This window comes from Pseudonaja textilis, chromosome 3, assembly GCF_049901715.1.
Source record: "Pseudonaja textilis isolate UNSWEBS1 chromosome 3, rPseTex1.2, whole genome shotgun sequence".
NCBI classification, from domain to species: domain Eukaryota; kingdom Metazoa; phylum Chordata; class Lepidosauria; order Squamata; family Elapidae; genus Pseudonaja; species Pseudonaja textilis.
This window is the reverse complement of record NC_141992.1, coordinates 111,572,275-111,584,512: the sequence shown is the minus strand read 5'-3', so window position 1 is coordinate 111,584,512 and position 12,238 is coordinate 111,572,275. Positions and strand designations below refer to the sequence as shown.

At 33.9% G+C, this 12,238-nt stretch overlaps 1 protein-coding gene across 4 annotated transcripts in view; it reads left to right on the top strand.

Annotated features, from left to right (window-relative positions):
* The window catches only part of RALGAPA2 (Ral GTPase activating protein catalytic subunit alpha 2), a 164,378-nt gene extending 160,785 nt beyond the window's left edge, over positions 1-3,593 (top strand). For 2 of the 4 annotated variants that reach the window (XM_026700983.2, XM_087930639.1), the window contains one exon: positions 1,525-3,593. Coding sequence is in view for 2 of the 4 variants with exons in the window: in XM_087930642.1 (XP_087786768.1) it covers positions 1,525-1,562 (38 nt within the window). In the remaining 2 variants the exon portion in view is untranslated. The remainder of the gene's footprint in view (positions 1-1,524) is intronic. The other 2 variants (XM_087930642.1, XM_087930640.1) reach the window with 1 other exon arrangement.
* Positions 3,594-12,238: the final 8,645 nt, after the last annotated feature.

The window sequence follows — 12,238 nt, the reverse complement described above, 5'->3', positions numbered from 1 at the left end:
ATTCTTTAAGTCAGTTTCCCAAGCCTTAGCATTATAAAGCTTCCCAGGAACAACTCTTGATAGAACCTGTTTGCTATATATTAGAAGAAATGTAAAAATATAAAGATCTTACAAAGCTGATGTTCTTTCTTTTTAAACTGATGGGATGAGAATCCCAACCAGCAATTGGTAGACTCATAGTTCTGGTGATTTTTCAATTTAAAAAAAAAATAACATTCCAAATTTTTAAAGATAAAAAGATAAAGGTTTTGTCAGCCTTCAAGATTTTCTTCCTTTGCTTTGCATCTTTTGGCTGTCATAAGTAACGGGGGGGAGGAGTGGGGATATGGTTATGGAAGTGAGCTGGAGGTGTTACAAAACAGAACTGTATAAGTTGGGGGGGGAAGGTTCTTGCTTAGGCTTCTATCCTATGCTATGCGCAGCTGCAACTCTTTATCAAAATATGTCAAGATCAATGGACAGAGGCCTCATCACCACCTGGAGATGCCCACATGATGATATACACAACTTTTAATTGATGAGCCAATTGAACTATTGGGGGTAGGAACATTGCCATCACTTTGTATATGTGATTTACGCGCTCATTTTCCCAGATTCAGAATTCTTTTGTTGCTACCACTTGATTTCCAGTAAAAGATATCTTTTCTCTAATTAATGGAGTCTTAAGTATTTCTTTCTTGGATTTTGAATGGAGCACCAGCTGACAGGTTTGGGCAAACCTTTGATCCTGAAAGGCTACATTTACAACTCAGATTATGATGGGGCTGCGATTTCCAGCTGAGCAAAAGTGGCTGCAAAATGAATGTTTCTGCTGTCTGCTCACAAAAATGCTGTCTAAAATACATAGGGACAACTTCCAGACCTGTCTTTCTTCCAGAGACAATTTTGGCTATCTTTATATCACATTTAGTTGCCAATTTCAGCTATGTCTCTGCAAAAAGTGAAAGCTTTGGCTCTCCTAACCTCATAGAAAGTCATACGAATAAAACAGCATTTTCAATTATTCTTAATCCATGAGGATAATTTCATTTATTATAAAAGATGTTTTGAAATCTGATCTTTAGGACTGCCCGCAGAAGCACAAAACTATTTTTGTGAAGGGTCTGTAGAAGAGAAAGAAAATATCTGGCATTTTCTCCATGGAGGTGTACAATTGGGGTGTCTAGTTTTTGATGTCCTCAGTTTGCAGCCTTGGTGATGACAGTTTGACTGTTTGCAAAGGGGGGCGGGGAGAGTGATGTGCCAGCTGGGCAACAGGTTTAGGTATCGTTTGACAAGAGCAGTGCTTGCGAAGATTTGTCTTATGCCACTTCCCTGAAAGCCCTTTCCATCTGCTTGTAGAGGGAGAAGCTGGACCTAAGAGGTGGTATATATGAAAGCAAGCTTCAAATCTTGTGCGGCTTCTCTTTCAGCCCCTGGAACTTCCATGCATTGCAAAATCTTGTTTAACTAATAAATGTACAGTTGCCTGTGTTGTAGGTTCTTTAATATATGTTTTAATATGATGTTCTTCATTTTTTTCAGACGTTACTACGTATTTGATGATTTTGCTGTACCTCTAAGGACCGAATAAACAAAGCAGATTTCACCAATACCAGCAACTGTCAAAAAACCGTTTCTGGGAAGTTTTACACATAGACCAATACTTTCAGTAAATCTTCAAGATATAAACATTTTGGAAATTTAAAATAATTGAAGAAATCTACATGCCCATCTGCTCTATTTTTCCAGGTGGTAATTTTGAAGACTGCATAATGAAGGGTTTTTTATTTTCTGTTTTTGCTATGAAAGCATTATTCCTTAAATTTCAAAGTTAATTTTTTCATATTTTCCTATATTATTTCCTGGAGCTCACTTAATAACTTGCTGCTATGAAAGATTGAACTCCGTCTTTCTGTGCTAAAATACTTGCTGTATCTAATGTTAGTTTGCTGTTTATATGTCATCTGAAGGAGGAATCAGAAAAGTCACAGAAAGTCTTTCCTCTCAAAAATCTCTTAAATGTAACATTAATAATCTCAGTGTAAAGGTTAAAGCTGACAAGCTCAGCATCTTTAACTGCTGAGCCATTGTGCCCTGGAATCTTAGTGTGGTTTAAGATTTACTGGAAGAAAATAGTGTTTTATTTCTTAGATAGATGGAGAGCCACATTTAGCCAAAATGAAGGACTTTTGACTAGTAATTTCCTTTTTATATTAAATAAAAAAATGTTGTATAGTACAAATTATATAGAATATAGATGAAAAGTGATTATGCCTTTACCATATCTTTTCCAAGATACCATCATTTTATATTACCTATTTCCAAAGTTTATTGTTGTGCACATAACCAAGAATGCCTATTTAACAATCAATAGCACTTTTAAATATTTATATAGTTAAATAAAATACAACAGTAGTAAAACCTTTTAAATTGCCTGATAAAATACAATTTCATATGCAAGATGTATAGTGTGAACCTATGGCATTTAAACCTTACAGTGAGTAGTTAAGTGGCTCGTGCCTATTCAAAGTTCCTATTTTCAGGTTGTTCTGTTTGACAAAACTACAAAGTAAATCTCTTAATCCATCAATTGTTATGAATACTTGCTACTTTATCAACACAGAACAGCTACTTAACCGATCACCTGGGGAAATATGGATCAATATAACGACTCATTTCATGCAGCACACTACTTATGGTTTGCTCAATCCATCTGCCTGGATTCATGCAGTACACTGAATCATAAAGTCATGATACTATCTGAGCATTGCACAAGACACATTTCCTGGCAGCTTGTCTGAAACCAGTCAGAATTTACAAGCAAAATTTCTATATGAAGGGGAATCAATCTGATTCAGGTATACAAAGCCGCTTTTGTAAAGTGCTGTTTGGGATAATGGCGCAAACTACCAAAGTCCTTGCACAGCAGACACTAAGTAATCAGATACCTCTTACTTACGAACACTTGCCAATATGGGCTGTCTTTATTTATTTATTTTTGTGATGTTTGCTGAATATAGTTTCCAAAGTAGAAAAAGTCTCCAAGCTGAATTTGAAATCTGAGGACTTTATTGATAACTTCCATGTAAAATTGGATTTTTATTACCTCATTAGAAGGTAACTGATCCTTTTCTTCTTCCAGAGTGGTTTTTGACTTCCCAGCAGAGCCTACAAGCCCAGGACTCCTTGATTATTCCCTATTCAAATAGCAATCAGCCCAGTGGTGGTATTCAGCCAATTTGCACCGGTTCACATGAACCAGTAGCAAGGATTTGGTGTGGTCACTGAACTGGTAGTAACTTCTGACTGGCCATGCCCCCGGCCCGGTGGCCGCTCGCTCGCTTGCCCCGGCCACCTGATGCACGCCCACCCAGTCACTCCTTAAGACATTTTTTTTCCCTCCCGGCAATCAGCTTTTCCTAAGATCAGCTGTGCTGGAATTACCCTCGCTAAAGGGATAAAAAGCTTGGCTTCAGGGATAAAGTTACTAAAAGCAACCAAATATGTTTAATGATTAATAAAGTGTTTTGTTACTAAACAAAATAGCCTAGAATTAATTTGTCTTGATAAAATATTTTTTGATATAATTAATAAAATGTGATAAATTTTAATTACAAGTAGATAGGATTATTGTTTTCAAAAACACAATATAGTATTATTGGTTACATGTACTGTTTATCAAAATTCTACACCACCCATCTCACCTAGGTGACTAGGCAGTTTACAAATACTTAGCGGACCAGAATGACATTAGCAGGACTTTAACCACACAAATGCCTACAGAGAATTTTGGGGGTTGGTGAGGGAGGAGCAAAGCAGAACAACTGCATTATTTTATGATGAAAATTATTTAATTTACTTACTGGCATTTATTTCCAAGGACCTTGCACAATGACATCATGATGCATATGTCATCACATATTGACATCACTGCAGCTTGTAAGGGACACCACTGATTGTAAACATATTTTCTCCAAACTATTCGTCTTTTTTTAAAGTAATAACTATTTACAAATAAGTAATAATATTTCATTATATTTGTATGCCACTTGATTCAACAAATGTGGGTGACTAACAAAGTACAGCAAAACCATAAATAAAGTCCTTAAGAAAGAAGAAATGTAGTATTGTTGAACTCATTTAAATACTAACATATCTGCCCTCCTAAAACAGAAAATTATTATTCTATTAATCATAAACTATATCATCTTGCACTTCCTGATAGATAATACCTTAAATATTTATATTAAATAAATTGATTTGTAAATATGCTGTCCATTCATACATTTTAAAAATGACAGCAATTATATGTATTTATAGATCTATAAAATTGTTTTAGTTAAATCCATAGAGGAACTTCTTAACTTTTTATTCCACTGGCATCTAACCCCAGTGAAAGCCATAAAGACCAGGTTATAATTTTATCAGCTAAATATTGGATAGCTTTTGAAGACTTTGGCAACTTTGTCATTTTGCTTTTAATTCACTTTGGGGCTGGGGGGAACGATCCCTTTATTTTTCTGGATAAACAGATAGATATCTGGGAAGACAAAATAATTAGACCAGAAGAATGAAGTTTGGGTTCACACAAGAGTTCAAGACTATCAGAACCATGCAAAAGGAGAAATCAGTCTATCTACCCAAGTTCTATTACACTTTACCATCATGAATCACAAAACAGAAGTTTTGCAATTTAGTTCATTAACACTTGCATTTAAGAATTTTCAGACACCCACTACTGCATATAAAGAAAATCTTTATAAAATGTTTTATAGATGGCATTTTCCACCCTCAAGGTTAGCAAAGATATTTAAGGGTAAATCTGAAAAATGTTGGAAATGCCACCAGATACCTGGTTCATACTATCATATGTGATGAACATGTCAAAGAGCAAAAAAATTAGACAAAAATACATACGTGGCTTGAAAAAATGATAAAACAATATATAGATTTGAAACCAGAGACATTTTTGCTGGGCATTCTACCAGACAGGTAGAACAAAGGGAATGTGTATCTGATTTTATATGTATTGACTACAGCAAGAACATTTGCACAGCAATGGAAAAGTGAAGAGATCCCAACAGATGAAGATGTGATTAGAAAAATATTAGAATGGGCAGAAATGGATAAGCCAACACTTACAACTAAGGAAAAGGAAGAAACTGAATGTTTTTTGACTCTGGACTTATTTTATTAATGGTTGGCTGACAAAAACAGGAGCTAGAAACGGAAATATATGAAAAGATTACTGATATTAGGAAGATACATTAACTTGGTTAAACAAATAGTTTGATTATTATGGTTATTAACATTAATTGATATGAATGCAATGAATATTGTTGTAAATACTCTGATTATTATTTCCTAAAATGATTTATACCCAGACAACACACTGTTCAATTGATTTTAGAATTTTTGTAGTTGAAAAATAAAATAAAAAATTATTACAAAAAAAAAGACCCAAACAAGATTCAACAACAACAACAACAACAAAAGATGGGAAACACTGTGTTTCTGGCATGCTTCATTCTCCTGGATGAGAACTCTGCATTGCCTATGTATTTCAGCATTCCTATAGTGATTTTTTTATTATTGTAAATATAGGGTAGATGAAAGATACATATTTAGTATTTGTTAAAGGATAGTTCCCTAACTTACTAAAATAAAATTTTCCAACTCCTCATTCCAACTATCTTGCAAATTACTTGGAGCAACTAGTATCAATATTCTTGTAGATTTTATAAACTTTTTTTTAGAATCTTCCAAAACTCTTTCCAGTGGTAATAATTTAGGGCACTGATAATGTCTCCTGTCCAAATAGTACAGTCAAGTATATATTTAATTAAACAATGACCATTCAGCATTTTTAGATAATATAAATTCTTCTCACACCTCTGCAAAGATTTCTAATAGTGATCGAAAATAAGTTATTCTAAGGTATTTATTCTTTTTTGGACAATTTTGCACAATTCTGAAGCACATTGTCCCCAAATTTGAATCTGTCATGGGGATAAAGATCAAATTTGAACTTTCTTCCCAACATATTCCAAATATAGCTTGCAGCTTTTATTGGAGAAAATAAACTGGGGCTTTTTAATAAAAACAAAGCCAGTCTCTTACTAGATACTGTAAATCAATGCATCTAAATATTTTTAAAAAAACATCAGTTACATTATGAAAGAAAGAAATATCAAAAAATAAGTCCTGACATAAAACAAATCTAAATAAAATAAGAATTTATTTACAAAGAAGTTATATTTAAAGTTACAGTGGAACCTCCGGTCACAACCGTACTTCATTCCGTAACTTCGGTCGCAACCCGATTTTGTCATGACCAGAAGCAAGACTGTCTGTGCATGTACCTACAAAAAAAAATGGCATGGAAGGGGAAATTGGCGCAAAAAGGGAATCTGCCACGGCCGTGTTTGATCGCCACCTGATTGAATCGTGACCTGATTCAAAAATGTGGGTTTTTTTGGTCAGAACCCAATTTGGTCACAGTCAGAAGTGTTTGTGACCAGAGGTTCCACTGTATATAGAGAGAAATATATTCTTTATATTTCAATGTCAGAGTAAAACTCATTTTAACCACATGACCATCATTAACTCAGAATCATTTTACCATCCATTACTATCAATAACAATAATTAAAATGAAATAGAATCCAAATATACCTAACATCCCAAACTTTATACTTTACTATATATACCTTATATTCTATGAAAAGTATATAACATCTAGTCCAATTTATTTTATTTATTAATTTTTTATGCCACCCATCTTCCCTACAAGGAGATTGACTGAATCAGTTAACTGAATACTTTGATAGTTTATCAAGCTTATCAAGTTTATCACTTTATTCTTAAATTTTAGAAGTAAACTGAAGAGATTTGCCAATAGAGAGTAGAATATCACTAGCTTTTTACAATAATTAATATTCAACACCAGCCTCTTTTCGCACAAAAATATAGTTGAAATTTCAAATCAAACAGAAGCAAAGTTCCAAAGTCAAATTAAATATAAGCGTATAAGTATTTATCGATGATGACTTATATAAAACATCCTGACCTCTGAGAGGACGCAGGTGGGAAAGTAAATTATTCTAATAAGCTGTTTCCACATCCTCTTTCCTTATGTCCAATTTCCTTTTTTCATGTTGAAAGATTATCATCTACCATTTTTTCTATTAGGCTTATATTTTATCTTCTGTCAATAATTCTTTCGTTCTTTCTCTCATTTTTATTCCATATTATGTTTTCCCCAGGATCCATTCTTGATACCATAATAATAAATTATGAATCTCACATCATCTTTGTAATGTATCCTTCAATGTTTGGTCAATCTTTCATCATAAATAAATCAATAATACTTTTAAATGAATGTTCATTGTTTACCATGCCTGTATCTATTCAAATACACTTTTATTTAAACTACATAGCTGAAACAAGTATCTTTCTCTAAGCAGATGCCTTCTTTATTCATTCTTGGGTCTCCAACATTTTCTGTACTCTCGCATCTCATTTCTCCCCATTTATATCATATAACAATATTTCCCCAAATTGCACTTGTTCAAAAAATTCTACAACTTTCCCCAGAACTCATTCCATGTTCTTTTATTGTTACCATTCGCTTGAGTGTAAAAGGCACCTATCACCAACCTGTAAATTTCTATTTTTATACATTCACAAAAATTTATATAACACCAGTTCATAATATCAATTATATTTTAGGCCTTTCATTCATAATTACACCTCACTTTCTCAGTATTCCTCCATTCCACTCTACAAGATGAAATCATTTTATGTCAGATATACTGTAGGAAAGGATTTGGTAACAGAGCCCTAGCTGCTTTGAATGACTTCAAGTCTCCTAAATCAGATGGTTTATAACCTAGATTACTGAGGTAGCTGGCAGACGTGATCTTGAAATCAAGGTATATTGCTTGTCTAGAACTATGCAGTCATTCTGAAACTTCATTTTCCCATTGACGATGACGGTTGAAGGGCACCATGAAAATGTTTCTGACAGTCTGAGAATGAAGCCAATGATTTTAAAAGTATCATGTGTGGTCCATAGTTTCTTGGCTCTTTTTTTTTCCTGTTCTGAAAATGGGACAATGTTTCTATAGATCTGTCATCTGGTATTTAAATCTTTGTCCAGGATTTCTCAGAGACCATGGATAGCAGTCAGGAGCAAGCTCCTTTAGTACAGTTCTAGATTGCCATGGAGAAATGAAGTATTCAAGGATAGTAAATATCCCTGACTTCATTTCTATGAAGCTAGAATCCTGTTCCTCCAAGCTGCTTTTTGTAATTGCCCAGTAGAATGCAGGTCCTCTCCTCAGTGAAGTAAATCTGAGCCTAAATAAGAGTAGGTTAGATTTTCCTTGTAATAGTAAGTGCTGCTATCCATTAATCTGTTGCTATGTTGACTGCACCGCTGGCAGTGTTCTTTTCTCTTCCTACAGTATTTTCAGGATAATAAATCCTTTTTATAGTTGTTAAATTTCTTTGCTGATTCTAGTTATTTCTTAATTTGTTCTCACTCTGCCTATCTGGGATCCCAAACACACTTGGTGGATGACCAGTCTCTCCTATTTCCTATATGAATTCTTTTTGAGATTTTCAAACAGTTCCGTAAACAGAGTTAGTTCAAGTTGTAAGTTTTTACACTTTTCCCCGTCATTTTTCCAGCTAATATTCTCCCCTGGCCCTGAAAACTGCCTGTTCCTGTAGGGCAAAATAAACATGTACCTAAATAGGTTTTTGCCATTTAATAAGAAAAACAGAGACATACAATGGAAAAGGGTTGGGAAGCAGCCTGCATTTGACCCAATGGGGAAAATGGAGACTCCTGAACACATACTCAAAATACATGTATCTTTCTCATCATGTTCACTTTGAGTTGTAACTATGAGTTCATTCTTTCCAGGTATGCATGAATTTATAATATGAAATTATAACATATGAATGATTTATTTTGTGCATTACATTTGTAATATCATCAGTCACTCTTATGTGTTCAAGGCCACATACAGTGTCTGTGATCTATAGGTTTATTATGCAGGAATAGAATATCAAACATAATTTGGGCACTTCTAAATACTAACGTTGTATGGTATGCCAGGCTTTGGAGTCTTCAATGTTGTGAAACACAATTTGAATATTAATAATAGATCCTGATGAATAGGAACTTCTCAAATGTTAGTGACAGACCTATTGCTCTACCATTTACGTACTCAATAGGCAAGAAAATAGAATAGTTGCTGTTGCTATGACATTTTACCAGGAAAACATACTTTGATATTTTCCAGGTGCAACAGTAGAAATTTAAAATGAACTCCCCCACAAAGCTGTGTACAGTTACTTTGTTGGGTCCTTGTTTTGGATTCCCCCACCCCACTTTCTAAAATACCTTTATAAATATCTCTATTATTTCAAGGTCTAGATTATATATCATATACCAGCACTGGTATTTATCTACATAGATAAATAAATAGATAAATAAGACAACAATAGGTTCCAATGAAAATTAGCTCTTCAGAATGATAAATATCAAAGTATCAGGACATGTCAATGCAGCTTTTGAAAAGGTGTATATTTTCAGCAAAGATTTTTTAAAAAGAGAGTCAATTAACTGTTAAATCCCTAACATTTCCAAATATCTTCCTGATTTTTATTCTGTGCCTTAAAAATGTTTTCCTTGTTTAACTTCACCTTGATACATGCTTTCAGATATTTTTTTTAAACAAATTTTATTCAGTTTTTCACATTAAAAACAAAAATCTCTTTTTAGTGGACAACATATTTCCGGGTCATCACCTTTACATACAAATATGACAGCAATTACACATTCATATATGCATACTTAATTCTATTATTACCTTTTCCATTCCAAATTTTCAGTAAGGAGAGAAACAAACACATTAATTCTAGCCTCTTTGATTAATCTCAATCAAAACATCTTTTTGTTTCATTTCAATTATTTCAAATATAATCCTTTAATATTTATTTTAAAAATAAAGATAAACAATATGCATTTGCCTAATAATAATAATGATAATTTAAAAAAGGTTACCAATGTCTCTTCTTGCTTTTAATAGTCTATACTAACTGATTAATTTAGTTGGTTCTTTAGTCTGTCATATTCCCTTTCCATTACACATTCTTTTTATAAATTTTAGATTAATATAAATTTTAACACTAAAGAAAAAAAACTACAGGTTTCCCCCCTTTTACTGCTTTGAGTGTGATACCTCAATGATTAAAATATACCTTTATTCCCTCATCTTGATTCCCAATAAACCATTATTTTTAAGAAGTTACAATAATAATCATTACATCTTTTCATTTGGATTCTGCAGCATATTTTCCCCCCTAATTTTTAATAAGAGTTATCAGTTATCTATATTACCCTATTTTCTAAATATTTTTAATTGTAGAAATATTCTTATTACCCCTTGTCACCCTGCAGAATCCCCTTTTTAATTCATCAACCATTATCTCTGAAAAACCAATTTCTTTTCAACATTTTACTATTTCCGTATTTCTTTATTTCATGCACCTGTTTCTTACTGCTTCTCCTCCCCCTCTTTTCCCCATATCTTTTCTCATTCCAGTTTATATCCCTCTCTTTCTTAATATCTTCCTTTCCCCTTTTCTGCTGGGTCTTTCTGCCTTTCCCGACTTCACAGGTATTCCCCCTTTTGATTGCCTTCTTAAATCTCAACTTTTTAACCTTCCTTCTTTCCCCACTTCTTTGCAGCGTTCTTTGTGTTAATTGTCCATTTAAAATGTCTTCTCCTTGAGTCGACTCCTCCTCCTCTGAAGCTCTTTCTTCTTGTTGTTCAATCGCCATTTCCATTTTTTCTAACACAGAGCAAAGTGATTCGCCTCTTTCCTGTAGTAATTCTCTCATATTTTTAAGTTCCATTTTTAATTCCCGAAGAGATATCATCATTACACACTCTTGTATTTTATGATCGTTAAAGTCCACTTTCTAAGATTCTTACTTTGTTTCAATATTTCTTTAATGTTATAGCCACACAAGTTCATTCAGAAACAGGATGCTTTCCCTTTTGTTTGAGCTAAAGTTTTTGTCAAAAGGTGGCACTCTCCATTATACAAAGTCTTCGCCTTTTTCCCCTATTTTTTTATTTAGGGTTTTTCGAACCTCAATATTCCAGCACAGTCCAGTCTCCAATTTGTAAACTTTATTATTATTATTATTTGACAATCTTAAGTCCAGCTTTATTTTATGCCTGTTTATTGCCAAAATATTTTAGTCCAATTTAGTTAAATCTTTAGTTCTGGCTTCTTCCTTTCCCGGTTCGAAGCCCCGCTTAGCTGTCAAAAAAAAATTTTTTTTCCTGTCTCTTTGTAATTTCGCCACTCACTTTTTTTTTCTTAAAAATTCTATGTTACCTTAATCCCGGGGTACTTTTGTTTAGTTGTATTGCCCAGTTGTCCCGGTTCAGATGTTATCCACCTCTTTCTTCCCTTCTGCACAAATCTTAATCCAGCTGAGTCCTCCTCTTCGGGGTGGCCATTTTAAAACACTGCTGCAGTCGTCTTTGGAGGGGGGGGAAGACCAAGCCCGGGGGGGGAGATGCGATTCCCATCAACCTGGCTTGCGGCTTCCCCTTACTCTGCCGCTCCTCCAAGGCAGCTTCAGCCCCTTATCCTAATGATCGGGGCTCTCCAATGAAAGAGCACGGACCATAGCCGCAGAGAGTCATGAACTACAGCAAGGAGGCTCCCAGGGTTGCACCATATTTCAGATATTTTTAAATACTTCATTAACTAAAAGACATCAGCTGCAATTCTAAATTCATTAACCACAATTCTTAGAACTGTCTTGAGGTCATATAATTTTGAATCCAGATTCCTTCTGTACTAAATAGGCAGAGTGTCCACAAAAAACTGAAGGACACCGTCATTTATAAATGCCAGTTATCATCTATTTAAAAGGAATCAATAGAATGTAGTGCTTCCTTAGGTGCTTAACTGCAAGAATTTCAGTACAACTAAATCAAAAACTCCAAACATAGCAGAGAAGATAAGCAAAATTGCACTTCTGTCAGGCTCTACATAAACCAGACCAAAAAGGCCAGGTAATATCATAGTACTAAATCAAAAATGAAACACTCCAGCTTGAGAAAAAATATAATCCAAATTTACTGGAAAACTTCCATTTTCATTTGATATGAACTTTGATATGAACATATCAAGAAGACAGATTTTGAAGGATTGTTTGC